Source organism: Grus americana, chromosome 2 (genome assembly GCF_028858705.1).
Source record: "Grus americana isolate bGruAme1 chromosome 2, bGruAme1.mat, whole genome shotgun sequence".
Lineage (NCBI taxonomy): Eukaryota > Metazoa > Chordata > Aves > Gruiformes > Gruidae > Grus > Grus americana.
In genome coordinates this window covers 48,093,425-48,114,893 of record NC_072853.1, presented here as the reverse complement: position 1 = coordinate 48,114,893, position 21,469 = coordinate 48,093,425, and the positions used below count along the sequence as shown (strand labels likewise).

Below are 21,469 nucleotides of genomic sequence, written 5' to 3'. Positions count from 1 at the left end.
ACATTGGGAATGACAGCATTTGTCTTCCCAAGTCATCATTATGCATGATGGAGCCCTGCCTTCCTGGAAATGGCTGAACACCTGCCTGCCCATGGGAAGCGGTGAGTGAATTCCTTGTCTTGCTTTGCTTGTGTGCATGGCTTTTGCTTTACCTATTAAACTGTCTTTACCAAAACCCACAAGTTCTCTTTTACTCTTCTGATTCTCTCCCCCATCCCACTGAGAGGGAAGTGAACAAGTGGCTGTGTGGTGCTTGGTTGCCAGCTGAGGTGAAACCACAACACCATGTCCTCAGCCCTGATTACATATCCACTCCTCCTAGTCTGCATTGCTGCTTAAGGTGGGCAGACACATTCTCCAGACAAACAAATCCAGCATACACAGCTCCATAATAAATTTCTCCCAGAAGTTTAAACAGTAACATTTAATAAGTCTGTGGCCAGTATTCTTAGTGGGCTAAAAACTAAACAGAGACAAAGCCCGTTGCAACTTTTTCTCAGCTCTAGGTATGAACTCTAACATCCGAAAGGCAGCGATGTAAAAACAGTATTTGCACAAGCATCAAAGAGAGGAGTAAAAAGAGACAGTCTTCATTTCTGAATTTGGCTGTTTGCTAGATTGCTACACTAAGGCTTCCTGAAGGCTAACCTCTTCACTTTCTGAACAAAGACCTATTCACCCCAGAGTCTTTAAAGAACATGTTTCTCAAAAAAGTTCTCCCCTTAGCCTGGGACATGGCTGGGACTTGGGAATAAGTGACAAAAGTCAACTTGCTACCTTTCAAGTGAAGTTCAAAGAAAGCACTATTTGTTAGCTTGTGGTGTCAAACTTGACTGTCCACTATCTCAAGATGGTCCTACAAGGAACTATACAACAGCATGCAAGTCAAACTTGGTATTTAACACCTCCAAAGAGTAACTTTCATCAGAATACAATTGCTAACCACATTTTAGCTAACAACAAAGTCTTTCATTCAAAGCAATTTGTATATTACAAAACAATCAAGTCATGTGTTTCTTCCCCCCATGCCTCAAAAAGACATGCTTCCAGAGAAACTAAATATGAATAGAGTTTGTATTAACAGCATTCCATTAGCCTTCCCTCCTATTAAATTATTTTAATAATTGCCATTTTGATGGAAGCAGTATAGGCTATATAATTTCATATGGAAATCAGATTATATAGTAGAAGAAATTATTGCCTAGAATAGCAGATAAAAGGCCACTTTTACACCATCACAGCAATTGAGATAAATTCAGAAAGATTTACACTTATGCTTACAGTGTTTGTAATGTGTCTAATAAGTATGACAGAAAAAAGTAGATAAAAGCTTACCACATTTTTGAGTGTCTTTTAATACTTTCATAGTAAAACAAAAAGTTAATTTCATGAACACCTTCTTCATCTGGTCCCCGTAACCACATTGGCAGCTGCACTGAAGCTCCAGGAAGAAGAACAGCATCAGGAAGTGGGACATGTATTACTTCTGGCTGACTTCCTGTGCCAACCCCAAAGTCTACAGAAGAAGCCGAAGATAACAGTGCTGTACGCACAGAGGTAGGATCTGTCACAACAGTCTTGTAAGCACTACAGTTTTCAGAAGCTGAAGGACTTAGTGGCGTTAGAACAGCAGTATTTCCACCAAAAGTAAAAAATTCTGGATGCTTGGACACAACCTTCAGTGCGGTAAGAGGACACCTGCTTACATTCACAAATTCTACATATGCTTTTCTGATTTCTCCACAGAGAAGCCCCGTAGGAAAATTTATAAAGAACACCTGTATGGGAGAGAACAGGAGAAAAGAAAAACCTGAACGTTGAGCCAAGTTAGGAACGGGCATGAAAACAAACAAACATATTTAAGCTATATTGCTCTCTACAGCTTCCTGAGGAGGGGAAGTGGAGAGGGAGCTGCTGACCTTTTCTCCCGGGACACATGGGAATCATAGAATTGTTTAGGTTGGAAGAGACCTTTAAGATCACCAAGTTCAACCGTTAACCTAGCACTGCCAAGTCCACCACTAAACAATGTCCCTAAGCACCACATCTACACATCTTAAATACCTCCAGGGATGGTGACTCAACCACTTCCCTGGGCAGCCTGTTCCAGTGCTTGATAACTCTTGCAGTGAAGAAATTTTTCCTAATGTCCAATCTAAACCTCCTCTGGCACAATTTCATTTCATCTTGCCCTTCTTCAAAGTTGCATCAGGGGAGATTCAAACCTGACATTGGGAAGCATTTCTTTACCAAGAGGGTGGTCAAACACTGGAACAGGCTTCCTTAGAGAGATGGTCGATGCCCCAAGCCTATCAGTATTTAAGAGGCATTTGGACACCACCCATAATAACATGCTTTAACTTTTGGTCAGCCCTGAAGTAGTCAGGTAGTTGGACTATATGATTGTTGTAGGTCCCTTCCAACTGAAATAGCCTATTCTATTCCATAGAGTGTTGTCATTAACCAGTTAGACCATTTTAATAACCCTAGTAAGGAAAACCGCTGTGTTTTATATTAACTAACTTGAACTACTCTAGATGAACGGCAAGTGAACAGAAAAAAAAAAGGTTTTTTTTGTCTGCTCCCCCCACACCTTGAAATCTGGCTACAAAAGCTGTTAACAACTAGAATTCTAAAGGGAATACAACAATTTCAGAAGGATATTGATTTGGAGGCTTCAAGTTTCACTTGAAAAAACCGCACACAAGTTCAGCACTGATAGACAAGAAATTAACTGGAAAGATTCAGGCATTAACAAAGTTTAAGACTTCATTGTTAGAATTATACTTAAGCTCTGGATTCAGCTATTTACCCAAAACTGCCAATAGAAAGTAACTACATACCTCCAACAAAGGCATTTCTTCTGTGATAATGGGATCTAAACGTCGATCAGGTCCATATTTAATAGATGTTTTTTCTTCTTTTGTGTTATTAAGTCGAGGCCCTTGGATTTCTAAATCTTGTCGTCCTCGTACAGATAGCCCATTGGAGACAAACTTTCCTGAAACAATTTTTTTAAGGTATGATTTTTCTTTTTAAAATGATTTCTAACTTTTTTCTGAGAAGTGATCCAAAGCCGCCTACCCAATCTCAAAAATAATTTTGATTTTTCTGTTATTGGACACACGCAGTGTTCATTGATTAAGCAGCATCTCTGACAAAGGAATATTCAAAGCTTACTGTCACACATAACACATTGCTATTGCAAGTTCAGACAGCTGGTTATCCATTACTGCGGACTTAGTACTCTGCCCTTTAATAGTTTGACTACAATTGGGGGGGGGGGGGGAAGACCAGGGGGGAGCAGCATGCAGGGCAGAGCATGAAGGTGATATATTTATTTCCTTTCCCAATTTCTGCCAAACTGGAAAAGTCATCTAAAACTTTTTTTTCCCCTTCAAAAACCACTCTCCAAATGTTTGTTATTCCAAAGGTTTCCAGTTCATGGACAGCTAACCAAGCTTCATTATTTCTTTTAAACACTTTCAAACATGTGCTTTAATCCCCATTTCCTCCAACAACTATATTTTCCCTGTGAGAGACAGTTTCAGATGAATTACTCAACAAAACAGATCAAGTAACATGCAATAAACCACTCTCACGTTAATACAAAGGAAAGAGAATAAAAATAGTCAAGATGCTAAAAAAATAATTCTATCAGCCAAATATAAATTTGGGCATCTATGCAAAGAACTTCAGTGCAATAATAGACAAAAGCTGAAAGCTAACAAAGTGAAAAGACCCAGAAGAACAATGAATGGCAAAAGCATCAATGAAAGTTGTTACAGATTCAACATGGCATAGATGGAGTATTTAAATTTTGGGGTTTTTTAATCGTTTCAGAATTTCTACAGATTTAAAAGGAACAATAAGTATGGGTTTGGCAGAGGTTAGTTCCTTTCTTGTGGGATTCCTATAGGTGCCAATTCATTCTTTTGTTATTCCAGTTGCTTCCCTTGTTTCTACATCCTTACCTGAAGGAAGGCCTTGCATCACAATAGTCAAACATTAAACACTAGAATTTAGTTCTACTCTGCAGAAGCCATGTCTCCTCTTTCCAGAGACACACAACTTAAGGGAATAACACACTTACCTGTCTGTAATCCAATAGAAGGCTCTATCCCATCTAATGTCACAGCACTCTGAACAGTGCCAAGATTATAAACGACTCCCAGAATATGTAGCTCCCCTGTTTGATGGGGAAAGAGCTTTAGTCTTGCCTGTGGAGATATGTTAAATTTTTGTTGTTGTTGCTACTAGAAAAAGGTATTATTACATTTAAATGTCCAACTGCTATAGACACTCATAGCTACATTTACTTTATAGTCATGTCAGATGTAACTGCATATAACTACAGGTCATTTACTGAATTCAAAATTTCATACACACAGAATTTACCAAACCAGTCCACAGCTGAGAGGTGCTCATTACATTAGGAAAGAATCCTAAGTTGTAACAAAAATGAACTTTAGCACAGGCAGAATGACAGAATCATTGAAGTTAGAAAGGACCTCTGTAGGTCATCTTGTCCAACTTGCCTGCTCAAGCAGGGTCACCTAGAGCCAGCTGCCCAGGACCACGTCCAAATGGCTTTTAGTATCTCCAAGGACAGAGACTGCACAGTCTCTCTGGGCAGTCTGTGCCCAGCACTCAGTCATCATCCCAGTGGAAAAAAAAAAAAAGTGTTTCCTGATGTTCAGATGGAGCCTCCTGTGTTTCAGTTTGTGCCCATTGCCTCTAGTCTTGTCACATCCTCCCTTCAGATATTTATAGACACTGATGAATTTCAGAAGTTCCAATACTTCATATATCAGTAATGTCTTCTGTATGTTTAGCATTAAGTTCAGATTATACAAGTCTGAACTCCACCCCAGAGTTCAACACTGAAAAGACAAGTTTTAAAACAAAGTATAGTACTTACCACTTTTGTTTCCTCACTATTAATTAAAAATTCTGCTATTGCTTCAGTTCCTATCATATCATCATCACACGTTCCCTGAAAAGAAACAGCTTTTCAGGTACTATTACCCTAGACAGGAAAAGTGCCATAAATATTACTTCCCACACCCTTCCTAAAGTGTTCAAAAAAGCATATGAGATTCAAACTGCAGACAGTTCGGACCAGCAGGTGCTGTAGTTCTGTATGCCCAGCTTCTCAGGCTTTCTCAATTAAAGAAGCAGCTAGAGAGCTTAGTAAACATTTACTTGAGAGAAATTTAAGATTTATCACTATAAATTGGAACCATTCCCACTCAATTTCACTGATGCTCAAAGTATTTATTATATCATTAAAGTAGCAGTTCAGATCTGAACAGAAGGGAAAGCGTATAGTAATCCTTGAGACTTATTTATATGGAACCATGTTTTAACTCTGGCAAACACTTACAGCACCTTTAGAGATCACTATGTTCCAAATGCTTTTGGTCAGGAAAGCAAATTTAGGAATTTACTGTACTATTTAGTATTAGGACCTATTAAAATCCTAATATGAATGCAAGAACAGTCCTTCAGAGGGAAGTTTTGGCAGTATTAGTTGAGGTGTAAAATTAAACAATGATAAGTAGCTCATTTAAAGTATTCAAAACATTAATTTTTAATAAAATAAGTTTTCTTTTTCCTGTAATAGAGATACCAAGATGCTCCTATGTCATACCAGCACAGTTTTTCAGAAAACACATTTCACTAGGTACAGCAGCTCCAGTACGTTGAGTAAGAAAAAGGAATTGACACTGCAAGTCATTTTTGCTGGTAAAAGCTAGTGTGACTCCAAATAGATGTACTACACATACAATGAAGTGTTGGAAGTATTTTGCTTTGCATTAAGCTTTACAATATGTTTGTCAACTTGGCTGCTTTGTGCCCTATAGATGTAGGAAAATCTAAACAATGCATAAAGAAATTCAGTAGCTACCCTTTTGCCTTTTTTTGAATTTACACTTAAGCCAGCTGTTTTCATACTACAGAATTTTTAAGACTTAAGTTAATATACAGTCCACAACTGTAGCTGTTTGGTTTTGGTTGAAAAAGGATGAAGTGTTCCTTACCAGCTCTTTTGTTTCTCCATCATGCTTTGCATTGAAGTCTTTAGGTTGAAATTTCCACAGCAATGAAAGGTCAGTCAAAAGAAGTGGAACTTTCAGAGGGTTTCGGAAGGACACTTCTACAATTATTGGTTCTGTTAAAAGAGTGCAAGAAAAATGATGACAACAGGTTATCCCTGCCACAATCTGAAGGTTCACCTAACTCAAAGCAGTCTTGTGCAAACAACTTGCACAAAAATGTTGATTTAAATCTACAACACCACAGGAAATATTGTACAAAATTATCTAACTCACTTTATTTCTGAAGCATATAAATCTTAACTTTACCTTCTATCACAGCAAGTGGAAATCTGGAGTTATCCGAGTAGCGATTTAAACAGAACTGTGTTGGTTGAAAGTTTGAAGGTATTATTCCTTTATTTATCACAGAAACAACCTGCTCCTCAAGTTCCTTCCACTGTTGTGATGATTCCGAGTCATAATCCTGATCCAGACTTACGTGCGTAGCTGCCTGCTTTTCACCTAGTATGAGTAAGGCGGTCTTAGAAGATGAGAACACTGGCATGCAACAGTTGCAACCAAGGGCTGCACTGGCAATTTGGTAAGTATGAAGATATGTTAAGTTCTCAGTCACTGTCATTTTTATAATACAATTTATTTAAGTCAATGAATTGCAAGACATTTTGAAATACACACATGGAAGACAATACTGAAGACTATTTCAGTATACTTCTATTTGCAAATAGTGGAATTCCAAGATTTTAGCTTGCTACATGGTATACTCAGTTTACAGATTATTTTTACTTTACGATAGACTAGAGCCCCACAGTACAGCCCCGGTTTATAAGAATTTCCACTCAGCTTACTTTACATTCAGAAATCAAAATGTTTGAAACATTTCATCTAAGAGAAAGTTAACTGTAATCTAATTTCTAGTATTGGCACTAGCATCTAGCATTTGCTAAAGCATTAATAATCCCTTTCATGAAGTTCATTACAGACTTGCATTGAAGCTTTTCAGCTATGAAAAGCAGTGGAAGTCAGCACATCCACGTATGCAGATTTCATATTTACATAGAAAGTCTGAAAACATCTAGTGACTAGGTACTAAGCTTAAGCTTTTATTTTGAAATACAATTTTAAAAGTTACCTTGTCACATTAGTTTTACATAATGATAGATTTTTTTTTAAAATGACACCAATTCTTGCATATATTTTGGTTCTGTAAATAAGGGACTGTTTACATAAAATTTTCTAACCTTCTGCCGGTCTTCGATCATGCCCAAAGAAAACACGGGTTGCTGAGCTGTTAATATATGGTAAAGGAAGCTGTGGTAAGGGACCATCAGGTGATAGCTGGGTGACGTTCTGGAGCAAAGGAGGAAAACAGAGTGTCATGCTATTATGCAAATATATAATGTCTACACTGTACGTTGCCAGTGATTGAATGATAAGGAAGCCAAGTTATAAGCATTCAATGTGTGAACAAGTAGCATTTTTAAGACTGAGTCATTTCAATTAACTGTTTTGATTTTTTTTTCCTGCTTTGACAGTCTGAAGTAGTATTTTTTTCTTCAGTAAGAGTATAAAGTTTGTGAAATCTTTATGGAAAAAGGAGAATGATGATTTTAATCCAGCACTCTAATCACTATTGTGGCTGCATGGCTGTTACCTTTATTTGATGCAAAGCTTGACTCTCTAACTCAGAATTTGATAAGTTACAGTCACTATACCACCACTACACAAGATTCTCACCACAGCTGAGCTGTGGACTCAAACACCAGTCTCGATTAAGGTCTACCATAACTTAGGAAACACCACAGAAATTTGTTTACAAGCTTTAAAAGACAGTAAGTAGCTACACAGCTGCAAGTTGTGTTATATCAGCACTAAACACCCCATAATGTACACGGCACACTACAATCCAGAATCCCTTACGAACTTACAGCCAACTTGCAAGTCACTTGATGTATAAAAACCCATATTAAAGAATAAAATTCACTACAACATGGATGGGGAGTACTTTATAGTACCAGAAAAGGTGACAGAGCTATGTAGTCTTTATTAAACATTTATCATCAGAAGCCTCAAAAATCATTCTAAATTGATCAAAACAAGACAGATTCACTTCCTCTAAAAAACTGAACTATCGCAAGCTGCATGACCCTCTAAAAGGAAGAGTTCATTTTACTGTAATAAACACACATACGAAGAGTCACACTAATACCCATCAGTGGAATTACACTTAATACACACACGAGATGCAGTATATTTGGGTTTTTTTGAAGCCTAGAGTAAAAAATGAACACATCAACTAGATAAAAAACAACAATGGAAAAAGCAAATATGACAGAAAATCATTTAATGACTTAAAATTACTGGTAGTAAAATTACTGATTACTCAAGGAATAAAAACAACAAAGAGTCATTTACCTTATAAACATAAAGATATTCTCTTAAAAAAGCTCCTTGCTGAGCTGGAGGTTGTTTACTGTCATTGATCAAAATATGCCTGAAGGCAGACACAGCATTGTCAAGTTGACGAAGTGTAAAGGACTGGCGACCAATAGTGAAGTTAATATGGTCTTCTGCAAGAGACCAGCCTTTCCCTTTGTAAACCTGCATGGCTTGACAGTAGCAACGTAAGGCATGTTTCTTCTGCAAGAAAAAAAAACAAGATTATTTCTCAAATAATCCCATTAACCACTCATTGTAATTGTAATATTAGGAAGATTAAACAGTAAGTCAGAAAAGTTACTGATGTTTCTACTACCACCCACACTATGCCAAGTGTCATGTTTCCAGAACTATACCTCATAGCATCTGGTCAACATTAATCTAAGCACAGAAGTGTTGGTTCCCACAGTACAGAGCCTAGCCTGCAGATTAAGTTCATATTTTCAGACACCAGTGTAACAAGGAGTAAGGTAAAAAACCACAAATAACATGGGGATACTATTTAAAAAAAAAAAAAAAAAAAGCCGTTCTGCATAGCTTTAGGACTGACTGCTAACATCTACAGAGCTCTCTACTGCCAAGCCTCAGGACATAAGCTAGATTTAAGATGTTTCATTTCACTTCTGTAACTGAACTTTCAGTGTGACCCTTCCAGTCAATTGTTGTTCAGCAGACACACTTGGGACAAAATCCATGCCAAGCAAACCAACACCACAACCCTTCAGTACATACAAGACAAAGTTACCAATCACGTCAGCCATTGGGAGATAGATGCTGTGTTCCCAATCACCTCCACAGTTCCTTTCCTGTACACACATCAGGACCTGGGCATTCAGTCCCAAGTCTAGGTACTGAACATCTGCACAGGCATTCACTGTACAGGCAAGTCTCAGCTGCTAAAGAAAGGGAACAGCATTCCCTTATATACAGTAGTATCAGGAAAAAATCTACGATATGTTCAAATTGGTATAGTAATGACAGCAGAGTACAAGCAGTAAATCTTCAACATCAGCAGATATTACTGACACTTTAAAATAGGGTATTAAAGTATGCAGCTGAGCAGCCTGGCAGACTTCTGTTTAGTAGCATTTAATATTTTGGTGCCACTAAGTATATGAAAAAGACCCCAAAAACCTACATTTACTCTACACTGAAAAAGCATTCCTCGGAAACCAGAATGCCTACAAGAATTAGACACAAACAAGAGAGCTGTTACATGAAGGCAAAGTCAAAGCTTTACAAAATGCATGCACTTTACCAGGCAAAGGAGTGAGATATAAAAGAATAAACAAAAATCCTCTGACCGATAGCTCTGTGTCAGTACTCTATTGTCATAACAATAGACAGGGAAACCACTGCATGAAGAAAACCAAGGAGGGGGTGAATACTCCTACTATCCTCCACATCTGTAATTTTAAACACAGAAGTCAAGAGTAAACCAATACTTTTGTTGGTCCTCACCAGGATGATGAAAACAAGATTGGGTGGAGTGGGAGAACACCATCCCCCCAAGACCACAGGACTTTGTTTCAAACAGAGTTCTGATGCATGGATTCTCTTGTATTATTGATTTGCAACACAAATTTATTTCTGTCACAGGTTTGCAGCTTATCAGTAACATGAAACTGACTATATTCAGGGACAGCCCCATAAGTGATGTCAGCAGGAATCACACACAAGCTATCTATAGAGTCTATCCCACAACCAATGCAGAAATAAAGTACACAAGTCATGTCCAACAAACTTTGAGTTTATTTACCACAGTTAGAGCTGCCTGCACAGGAATGTGAATGGAAGTAAAACCAATCTGATTTGTATTGGTTTAATTGCTACTTAAGTCTAAGGAGCCATAAAGAGATGCTTTAGTTTGTCTTGCAGTAACTGTTCATACACCTGCAGCTCCACTAAAAAGCATGTGGTTAAGGCACCAGGAAAAACAGGTATCTGAATTTTGCTGCTATTCTAGTAAATTAAGAGTTTAACAAATCCCTAACTCCTGCAACTCACTCTTATCTCAAGAGTAAAAATACTCCTTTACCCAAATAAAAAGCCTTGTATTTCACTGCATATAAAACTGAGACCCAGATATGAAAACACACACTTAAGTTTCATGTCAGTGATCTTCAGCATTACTTCAAATACAGAAGTAAAAGACTATGCTGATCAATGCAGAAGTCATTTTCAGAAGAACACAGTGCTGAATACTTCTAACACAAAAGTGTCAGAAGCCAAGCATCTTTTTCCAGACTAACGACACATTGATCATGTTTTTCAGAGTAAGTATCAAATACCAGGCATATTTTCCATGCGGAAAGCTAATACTTACCTGGCCTGCTTTACTAAACCTATGGCCAGCCAATATCATATGAAACGCAAACTTTCTAACCATGGGACTTTTCATGTTTATAAAGCAATGGGCTGCCTGCTCCAACAGAAGTGCACTGCGAAGATCTGAATCCTATTTAAAAGTAAAAAAGAGAATTAGCCTCCAAGTTGACTACAAACATAAAGATAACAGTGGCTTTGTTTTAATGCTAACAGGGACAGTAAGCTGTAACAGTGCTGTGAAGTTGAAGATTCTTTTATATACAAACATTATTTTCTTTTATATGTGCACACATACGTATAAGACAAAGTGTTTTTCACTTTGTTGTACGTACAGTGTTCAATATCAAACACACTGGTATTTTTTCCAGTGAAGAGATTTACGTATCAACCTGTTTCAGTATGAGTGACAAAAGAAATATTTCCTGCTTTCTCAGTTACTCAAGCTATGGTTTCTAACACTTAACATTACCTCTGAAACACTCTGCTACCTTTTCCCCTCCCTCCCCCTGCAGATATTAAGGCTAGAAATAAAAAAATGAGAGCATTAACAGGATAGAAGAAAAAGAGGGAGAGGTGGAACTTAGTGAATTTATACCACAAGAATCAGGATGATTTTGTAATAATGTATAGTTTCTTATTATTACCCCCTTCTCTTCCCATGCCAAGACACAGCTATATTACTTTAACCAATCAGAACAGAATCTACTTGACTTTACCACAACTGAACTCCATGCTATCAGTGATGTCCAAGTATGCATCTTGACTACAAATACACTCCAAGACACCTATATAGTATCCTATGAAGATTTTTCCTTGTAACTGCCAAAACATACCACAAGCATACTACAAACACATTTAAGTCATAAAATGATTGTGCAGAGCCAATAGTATATAAATTCCTTGCTTAAGTAACTTATACTGCTCACATAAATTTTGGTAGCAAGCTTAAGGTGAAAGGGCAAGAATGCAGCTACAAAGACACTTGAGAGAGCAGCTTATAGGACTAGGCGAATTTATTGCACACTTAATATGTCCCAGAAATTCTCAAAAGCATCACATTTGGTGCAGCTGGCCACAAAGCCAGAACTAACTGCCAGTTAGACTTTCCTCCAAGCTATATAGAAGATGCTATACTATTACTGGTATTACATTTGTTTCATTCCTTTCAAGACTGACATTTTCTGGGCTATTAAAAGCTAAATTCCATGCTTAATTTCCACCACTTGATATTACAGAAGTGTTCACACTAGCTTTCACTTAAACAGTAAGATTCTAATGAGCTACAGTAATGCCTTAGTTACTCAAACTATACAGAACTTAAATTTATAAGTTTTAAATTCTTCTTATATGTGCGATAGTATCCATTATGGGTCTGGCAAGCTATACTAATACTTTTAACCCATGAGTTTTAAACTGAAAGTATGTCATACAAGAGCTAAGCAGATGTCAAAGAAAATTAGTTATAAAGCCAAAGATGATAAATGCACATTTAGCACATTTAAAGAAGTCAAGCAAGGCACTTGACAGAAAAAGAATAACAGTACTAGTTTCTTCACTTGCAGTGTAAACAGTTTTCTTCACCTCATGCTCTATACAGGCTCATTTGCTACCTTTGGCTTGCAAATATTGTAGGACAAGAATTAGAATGTAACCTAGAAGTGCTTGGGTAAGTAAACAAAAGGAGTGAGGGCAAGAGTGGAAAAAGGCTACTAAGTTTTTTACCTCACTGGTTAAACGAATCAGAAGAGCAGCCGCCTCTGAATATTTGCTTTGACTCTTTAAGATTTCAGCACTAAGCAGCACACAGCGTTCAGCCAGAACCATGTTCCTAAAGCAAAAAAAAATATATTTATAAAAATATACCATGGAAAGCTTTTCACCCCAAATATGACAAATTTTCTCCATATCACAGACTGATGTTCTGTTGTTTATCCTTCTTAAAGTAAAATATATAAAAGTTCATCCCCTGCAAAACAACCACATACAGATTGACACATTAAGTGTCTTATCCTACTATAACACCAGCTTTTCAAAAGTCAAAGCTAGAGAGGATTTTTGAGGACAGTATTGTATTTATAAAAATACCAACTAAAATGATCCAACCAACTAAATGATCTGATAAACAATAAGTCCCACAGTCAGAAACAAGTTGTGCTGGGTTGACCTTGGTGAGTACCAGGTGCCCACCAAGCTGCTCTATCACACACCCCCTCAGCAAGACGAGGAGAAAACTGGATTAAAAAGCTCATGTGCTGAGATAAGGATGGGGAAATCACTCACCAGTTACAGTCATGGGCAAAACAGACTTGGTTTGGGGAAGATTAATTTATTGCCAATTAGTAACGGAATAGAACAGTGATAAAAACAAAACCAAAACACCTTCCCCCAACAACTCCTCCTTCCTCAGGCTCAAATTCACTCCCACTTCTACCTCCTCCTCCCCACAAGCAGGGCAGGGGGACAGGGAAAAGGAGTTGCAGTCAGTTGATAATATTTCATCTCTGCCACTCCCTCCTCCTCACACTCTTCCCCTGCTCCAGTGTGGGGGCCCTCCCACAGATACAGTTCTTCACAAACTGCTCCTTTCCATGGGGAACAGTCCTTCAGGAACAGTTACTGTTCCAGTGTGGGTACCCCACAGCTCCTGCCAGGACCCTGCTCTGGTGTAAGCACTCTACATGCTGCAGCTTCCTTCAGGACACATTCATCTGCTCTGGCATTGGGTCCTCCATGGGCTGCTGTGGGGATCCCTGCTCCACTGTGGTCCTCCCCAGGGCCGCAAGGGGACAACCTGCTTCACCATGGTCTTCTCCATCGGCTGCAGGGAAGCACCTCCTCCACCTCCTTCCTCACTGACTTTGGTGTCTGCAGAGTTGTTTCATTTTCTCACTCCTCTAAGTATGTTATCACAGAGGCACCACCATCACTGCTGACGGGCTCAGGTTTGGGCAGCAGCAGGTCCATTTTGGAGCTGGGTGAAAACTGGCTCTGTTCCACATGGGGGCAGCTCCTGCTGTCTTCTCACAGAAGCCATCCCTGTAGCCACCCCACTACCAAAATCTTACCAGGTAAATCCAATATACAAGTTTAATAAGCACTCTTAAGAATGGCATAGATCCCCTTCCATGTTATCCTAGATAAACTAACATATCTTACTCTTTAAAAAGTTACCATCATTCCGTGATCTTTTAGTCATCTGGTACTAACACTGTGCAGGGGAAGAAAGTTAAGCTACCAAGTCTTTCAGCTTTCATTGGATCAGTACGACAGTAAACATACTTGCAGATATCGCGGTAGGTCTGAATTGCTGTTTCCATATAATGAGCAGGATACGGTCTAGGAGCTCCAGGCTGAAGAAAAGCTGATACTGCTGCCATTTCCTAGAAGAGAAATTCAGTACTGTCACTGTAGGTTTTTTTCCAACAAGCTATAAACCTCAAAATGCTGATGAACACATTTCAACAGCTACTAGTTCAAGATCTCTTCATCTAATCAGCACATAAAAGTGTACTCAACACACTGTAACTGAGAAGAGAATACTATAGTCTATTTATGACTCTGCTTGTAATTAACCAGGCAGCCCCAAGAGAGTTATACACACTCACAGAAGTGTTTTCAGTTGATGGTACCCCCAACACTATGCAGAAGCATTGATTCAGTACTGCTTTACAAGTCCAAGAGGTAAGTTTCCTATTGCAGGAACAATCTTTCTGATAAAGTAGCACTACCATCTGTTTTAAGATGAGGACTGTTTTCTGAGTTTTGCTTAAATGAAGTTACATTCTCAGCTTCCAAGGAAACTCTAGTAAACATGCACTCCAAAATTTTACTTCTTTCCTTATGGGGTGAAGATAGGATAGCAAAATTTTTCTGCAGTAAGTAAAGATTAAGACTCATACATGGCAAAGATTCATACTTAAGATCTCTACAAGCCATTCATTAAGAAATTAAGATAGCTTTTCAGATTATCCAAATGCAGAACAACTGTCTGTGCTGCAAAAATACACATTTATGTAAAGGTTTTACTTCAAAATGGGACAGTGTACAAGAATGCTTCCATAGCTCTACAAAGTAAAGTTTCAAATTTAATTAACCAAACTTAAGTCTATAAAACACAGCTCATTTCTCCCCAGTGTTTCCATTTACGTTATTGAAAAATTCAGTCACATATATCTTCATTCTCAAGAGAAATTAATAATGAGTATGTGTTTACAGTGAAGTTCAACAGTGACATACTCAAACTATATCCCTCAAAAGTCTTTAAAAAAATGGTACAATACCATATTTATAGTGACATAGTCTTGCCTTCCTGGCAAATAAGTATTTTGCCAAAGTCTAAAAGACATACTATAAAATTATTTCACATCTGTGAGTTGTCAGACTACAAGCTTAAAGACCCATTTTGCTAGAGGTTGCATTCTAGGTATTCTCCTTTCTGTATTTCACACTTTAAGAATTAACTCTATCTTTATTCATGCCTTATTCCCTTCATAAAATAGCAGCCAATAGATCTGAGAACATTTTAGGATTTGCTAAAGATATGCAGCAAATTTGGCAAGACCCTTATAAATTTGGAGGTGGAGGGAAGAGATTGCATTTTGTTACTTTCAGACAAGTATTAGAGATTATTAGGAAAAGTTCACAGAATGTTTATGTTATATGAAGTACCAACCAGTGCTCCAGCTGCATAAAGCATTGCCTGATCATTTAAGAAGTCTTTCTTTGCTGTATGGTAACAGCTATATGCAAGTTCATAGTGTTGCACCAAAAAGCACAAGTCTGCCATTTTCCGGATTTGAAGCTCTGGTGCTTCTGGTGGATACCTATAAATACAAATATTTAAATTCAAAGTCATAATTTTAATAAATAGAGCAAGACATGCTCTATAAAATCTTCCCCTCTCATCTTAATTTCTATTCACAAAGTAGGAACAAAAACTGCATTGCTTCAGCCTTACCCAAAAAACATCTAAGAAAAGTGAAGCTGCTTCCTTTCTGCCACAGGTAACTTGGTTTCACACCCTACTTTCTGATTAATAAGATTCACTGTTCCACTAACTAAGATTCAAAGCAAGCATTCCTCTTAGCCAAAAAATACTGAAAAAAGTACGCAGCTATCACTGAAACTGCTCAGTAAGATTAACTGTCAGAGCTAAAGAGAGCTGCATGAGAAGAAAAAAATAAGATGTGGACTGTTTTCCCTAGCTGTAGTTATTTCTCCACATTTCTCTTGAAAGAAAAAATCCACCAAAAACCTATGCCTTATGCCAAAATACTGGGCAAGTTCCTGTCCCCTGCAAGCATCAGTCTAACTTAATTAGTCAAATATATATGAATCACTTCAGTAAAGACCGAATACATTTCACAAACACTTTTAGTCAAATTCTGCAGGAAGCAAATCATACTTTGAGTTCAACACAGAAAGCTGACATTGGATTCATAATCACAATGTTGTTAAAGACACAATATACAAATTTAAAGCTGTATGTAACTGTCAGGGACATTAACTTTGGCTAGGTAATGTCCAAGAACTATTTAGATTTTTGTGGGTAAGATAAGACAGTTGAAGAGAGTGCTTTTCATTATTATATCTCTTCATTCATAGAGAGGAAATTACAAAGCACACAGAATGAATATTCTGATAAAATTTAAATCCCAGGTTTAATGTAAAATACAAGGGAATTTCATACTTTTTGCACCTTGTACTAATTAAAAAAATTTTCTTAAAATCCCTCACAGCAGACCATAGCTTTTTTTTTTTTATTACTACTACTCTTAAAAATGTACGTTCTTTGTAACTTAGAAAGCTTCACTGTAAACAAAGCAGGAAGATAGCTCTGTAAACAGTTTATCCCCTTTTTCTAAGTTCTGCTACTCCTTTATTGTACACATTTAGGCACAATACTTCTCATGATTTCTCCAGTTAAAGTATTTTACAATATTGCTGATTTAGTTCACTTTGCAGAACACCATCAAATAAACACAGGCTTTCCCTCCCCACCTCCCAAACAAACAAAAGAGGGGGGGGTACATTTTCAGTTTAGTTCTAAAGGTAAGGACTGAAATAACTTACAGCAAACCAGAAGTATTCTTCAGTTCATTTATACTTTTCTCTGGAACCTTGCTGCCACTAAACCACTTTTTAGTAGCGGAAAACAGTGATCGACTCAAGCCTTTCCTGGATATTAACTGCAAAAAGACACTGAATTAGAGCAATGCATTGCAAAAGATATATTAAAGTTAAACTATAAAAACCTAAAAATCCAGCTTCATTAAGGCTTCCTAAATTCTTTTTTCCTATAAAACCGAAATAAAAACAATAAAATAACCAAAAGCACACTCCTTTAGGAGGAGTCACTGACACTGAGATAGAAGTTGCGATTCATATATTTATTCTATTTCAGACAGCTGAGGTTCACTATTGTTGCTGTAGACTACAGACATCTCAATTCTAAGAACTGAAACATTTGATGTATCTGTTTGAAATCTAACAGAATATCTAATTTCTGGTATTAGTCCAACCTAAAATCTAGATTAAGTACGTACTTCAAGAGAGAACATTCTCTCCATCACCACCCACATAAAGCATCACCACACTGCAAACATCAATTTCGATTTCAAGGGTATAGTCATACCTGCAAGCAAGGTTACGCAACTTTACTCTTTTAGATAATTTCCACTAATGAGGAAACTTCCACAGGGAATTACTATTCCCAAGATTTAAGACAAATTACATCTCTAAATATCATTTTTAAACCATATCATCATGCTTTTCTTACCACTACTAGGAATGTCTTACTACATTCTGAATGGTAAGGCTATTTGCTACACTTTATGTATGCATACACTTTTTTTATGTTTCTTCATAAAACTTTCCAAATATAAACATGGTCAGCATATACAAACTCCCAAAAGTCAATTCAGGGAGAGAGTGTTCCTTACAGCATATGATACTTAGTATCAAAGCCCCTCCTACTTAAAACTATAACCTGAATGGACAATTCAATCAAAATTCAGAGATCAGATTACAGACTGATATCTGGGTTCAAGTCTAATGCTAAATACAGTAATTTGATTGTACTAGAGTCAATCCATCTCTCCAGCTGTTTAAGACCATATAAAAGTGAAACAAAGAAAGGACCTTACTGCAATGGAAATAAGTTAAGAACATACATTAAAGTTAACATGGGCATGATATAAACTATCACACTTCCAAAAAATCCTAGTTTGAGACACAAATATTTAGTTGCAAAAACTGCTGAGATCAAAACAGCATGATTTAGGGTGTCCATGTCTCCCCCTGCCAAGGGCAGCAATTGAAGTAATACAGCTTTTTTGCAGACAATTATTGATGAAAATACATTTCTTAACTTTAGTTGTGCATTCCAATGTTGAAACACAAAAAGTACATTTTGTTCCCCGTGCCAGAATTGTCCAAAAGCATAAAATATTAAGACTGTAGGAGCAAGGACAGATATCCCTGATAACAGTTCAGACAGGCTTTCACCAAGAAGCCACCTTGCACTGAAGCTCTGGGGGTTTTTGTTTGTTTTAAGAGACAAATTGAGCAAAAACTATAACTGCAGCTATTTCTCTTAATTTACTTACAGTTCTCAATAAGATCACTGAATCATTAGACGCAAAAGGAAGGAATAATTTCAAAATAGATTTTTGGATAACTGGATTTATACCCCACTGGTTTTTCTTATTACAACACAAAGTGTTTTTGAAAGTAAACTGACCTGATCATTAAGCTGCCGAATTGTCTTCTCTATATGTGGCAAAAGTCCCCTAAATGTGAATTCCTGTATGAACTGCCTAATTCGATCGTGATCTGTGAGTGTTAAACAAGCACCATGAGGTGTTCCAGAATTTGATTTCTTCGAGTCTTGCAATGATGCAGTAGCCTTTATGTAATCAGTGTTATCCAAACTGCCACTGGGATGATCCAGCTGAAGGGGGTGAGTCTTAAAGTTATTTGACAGGCCATCTATTGAAAGATTAAAACAAAAACCCCAGTAAGTTATTTAAACATGTTGGTTTTTAAATGTCATGTTTATAAAAACTTCATAAAGTTTTCCTTACTCAGAACTCTTAAGCAAAGCTATTCACCAATTATTCTGCACTACAAAACTATTCTGACAGCAGCAGAGTGCCACCTGAGTATTCTATCGTTCCTGAAAGTCTTCAGAAAGCTCAGGAAGTCTCAGGAACATGGCTAAGTATGTACAGTTTTGGTTCTCAACTACAGTGCAAGGAATCCCCAAGTAAACTGACTAGTATCAACAACATTGAAGGAAAACTATGAAAACATTAAAATCAAAGTCAAATATTCATGAAAAGTTGGAAACGCAGCAATTACTCCAATGGCTCCATTGGATCCATTCACTCTTTTCTGTTTTAAGGTTAAAAGAAAGAGAGACAACCTCATTTTCCATGCGCGTTGGAGCAATCATAAAACAACATCCTCTGAAGTCCTCTTAGTTCAGTGAGAAAGGCTGATAACCACTACTGCATCTACATATCCAAAGTAGACCAAGACACCATTTCGCTCTAAGATTTAAATACTTCTCTTCTTTATTATTTCCTTTCTATATAAGAAAATCAGCTTGCTTTATGTGCTACAGCACTGAACAAAGCTGAGCTGTAGAAGCAAATCCTTAATGGATCTTACTTGTGAAAGGTAAAACTGCATATGTAAAATTCAAACAGTAGCTTGCAGACTACATGCAGGCTGCAAGGCCCTAGAAAGCCACTTTTTTTACATAACTGTAGGCTCTCCTACATACATTAGGTCTCCCCATGCCTTTTGAGTCAGGTATGAAGGATCTGGATTGAGTCACTACCTGTCATTTCCAGGTTTAAAACCAAAAAGAAGGACAAAAAAAAAAAAACCCCAGTCTCAGCTTCCAAGCTACATCAGAGCACACTAACCAGAACTTTCATTATGATGAAAATTAACCATTTAATCCTATGTAAAATCAATCCAATGTATAAATCAATAATCGTATCATTAAAAGATCCATTGACCAATTACCACCAATCCAGTATTCAGCACCAGGTTACATTATCTTTGAGCATTTAGAAAATTATTACATTGAATTCCCTAACAAATTATTCAAGTGATTACTGTCCAAGACATGAGACAGCTGTATAAATGTTATCACATCAATGTTTTAATGGAAGTTATAAAAATACCTTTAATTTCACTGTCTAAGCCATCTGATATCAAGTGATCAGTATTCTTGTTTGAAATGACAGCATAAGGACCATCTTCATAGCAATCCTGCCAGAAGGAAAAAAAAAAGAAATAACAATTTTAACAACACTAGAGCACACACACACACAGGTCAATCATCAGTTGTTGTTAACTTTAATAAGTTAACTGAATTAAGAAAGCATGCTTGTTTGTGTATATTCATTTCTTAAGTAGCTTGTGAGGCTTTCAGAACCTGTCCTATTGTAAAGATGAAAGTAATATTCACCAAATGAAACAAGTGTCTTCTGGCTTGCTCAGATAGCTTCACTGTCAACTAAAGCAAGCAACTCCAACCTCTTACACAGCAATGCCTACAGCAGTGAAAATATGCTCCCTAAAGCAATTCCTGAACAAGCTCACACAAAAAAAAAATCATTTATGTTGTACAGTTGACATGGGACAGAAAAAAAGAAAAAGATTTAATAGTTTATGGTAGAACATTACTTACTGGTCCTCTTAGCTTACAGAATACGAGATGTTTTGACTTCCCAGTGCCAGTTAGATTTGGTAAAGAACTATGATTCCACAAACAAACCTTTTAATCAGGTGCAGTTAAACCTGCCAGTCAGTCAAAAGCAAACTCAAGGAGGAGTATTTTTGGTCCTGAAGCCAAAAATACAGACATTTATGGCAAACCAAAGTCAAGAGCCTGAGCTAAAACACACTATCATTTGCCATCCTAGCATATGACAGACCAGACTGGACTGCACATACACATACCCCTGCAAAACACACCCACGCTGTTTAGTGAAGTACATAAGACCTGGAAAACCCTCAAAATTTAACAGCAAAGAAAATTAACCAAAATGAAGGTAGAAAGTTACTATGAATAGGACACTTCTGAGGTTACTTGCTCTTGTCAGTGCATAAAGCACAAGTCTATTATTTCAGACAGTCTAGTATTTCAGTGCTCCTTACTGTCAATTTAAGTAGCACAGAGGACATTCTTAGAGAGGACTCATCTTATGCCCTCACAAAAAGTCATAGCTATAATACTAAGGCAAAATTTAACACAACTAAAATGGGCTTTCACATGTACCTTATAAATTGCTTTGTGTATACTACAATACCTGGTTCTGGATAGTGTTTTTCTGAAGGTACTGACTCCAAGGATCTGGTATCTGTTCATCAGTTCCTCTATTAGACACTCGAGAATTTATTTTCAGCAAATAGCAACCCTGAGTTCCATACCTCTGCTTCATCTCTTCATAGATGGAGTCAGCTCTGAAAAAATAAAACAATATTTACCCTGTCTTGATATCAAACCAATTCTATTCTTAGTGTGTACTGCAACAAGCTATTTTAGACTATTATCCATAGGGATTAAAAGGAAAATTATCCTATTTTTAAAGCAGTCCTTTATGCAAGAGTGAAACTGAGAATCT

The 21,469-nt window shown here is 37.2% G+C and overlaps 1 protein-coding gene across 4 annotated transcripts in view; it reads right to left on the bottom strand.

Moving 5' to 3' along the window:
• The window catches only part of TRAPPC8 (trafficking protein particle complex subunit 8), a 54,796-nt gene that overhangs the window by 18,642 nt on the left and 14,685 nt on the right, over positions 1–21,469 (bottom strand). For all 4 annotated transcript variants that reach the window (XM_054815756.1, XM_054815753.1, XM_054815754.1 and 1 more), the window contains 16 exons: positions 21,155–21,308; positions 20,024–20,111; positions 18,568–18,815; positions 16,899–17,014; positions 15,499–15,649; positions 14,106–14,206; positions 12,549–12,654; positions 10,825–10,956; positions 8,475–8,699; positions 7,301–7,409; positions 6,369–6,563; positions 6,045–6,175; positions 4,922–4,996; positions 4,094–4,220; positions 2,844–3,001; positions 1,336–1,778 (listed from right to left, as the gene is read on the bottom strand). In XM_054815756.1, coding sequence (XP_054671731.1) covers positions 1,336–1,778; positions 2,844–3,001; positions 4,094–4,220; positions 4,922–4,996; positions 6,045–6,175; positions 6,369–6,563; positions 7,301–7,409; positions 8,475–8,699; positions 10,825–10,956; positions 12,549–12,654; positions 14,106–14,206; positions 15,499–15,649; positions 16,899–17,014; positions 18,568–18,815; positions 20,024–20,111; positions 21,155–21,308 — 2,559 coding nt within the window. The remainder of the gene's footprint in view (positions 1–1,335; positions 1,779–2,843; positions 3,002–4,093; positions 4,221–4,921; positions 4,997–6,044; positions 6,176–6,368; positions 6,564–7,300; positions 7,410–8,474; positions 8,700–10,824; positions 10,957–12,548; positions 12,655–14,105; positions 14,207–15,498; positions 15,650–16,898; positions 17,015–18,567; positions 18,816–20,023; positions 20,112–21,154; positions 21,309–21,469) is intronic.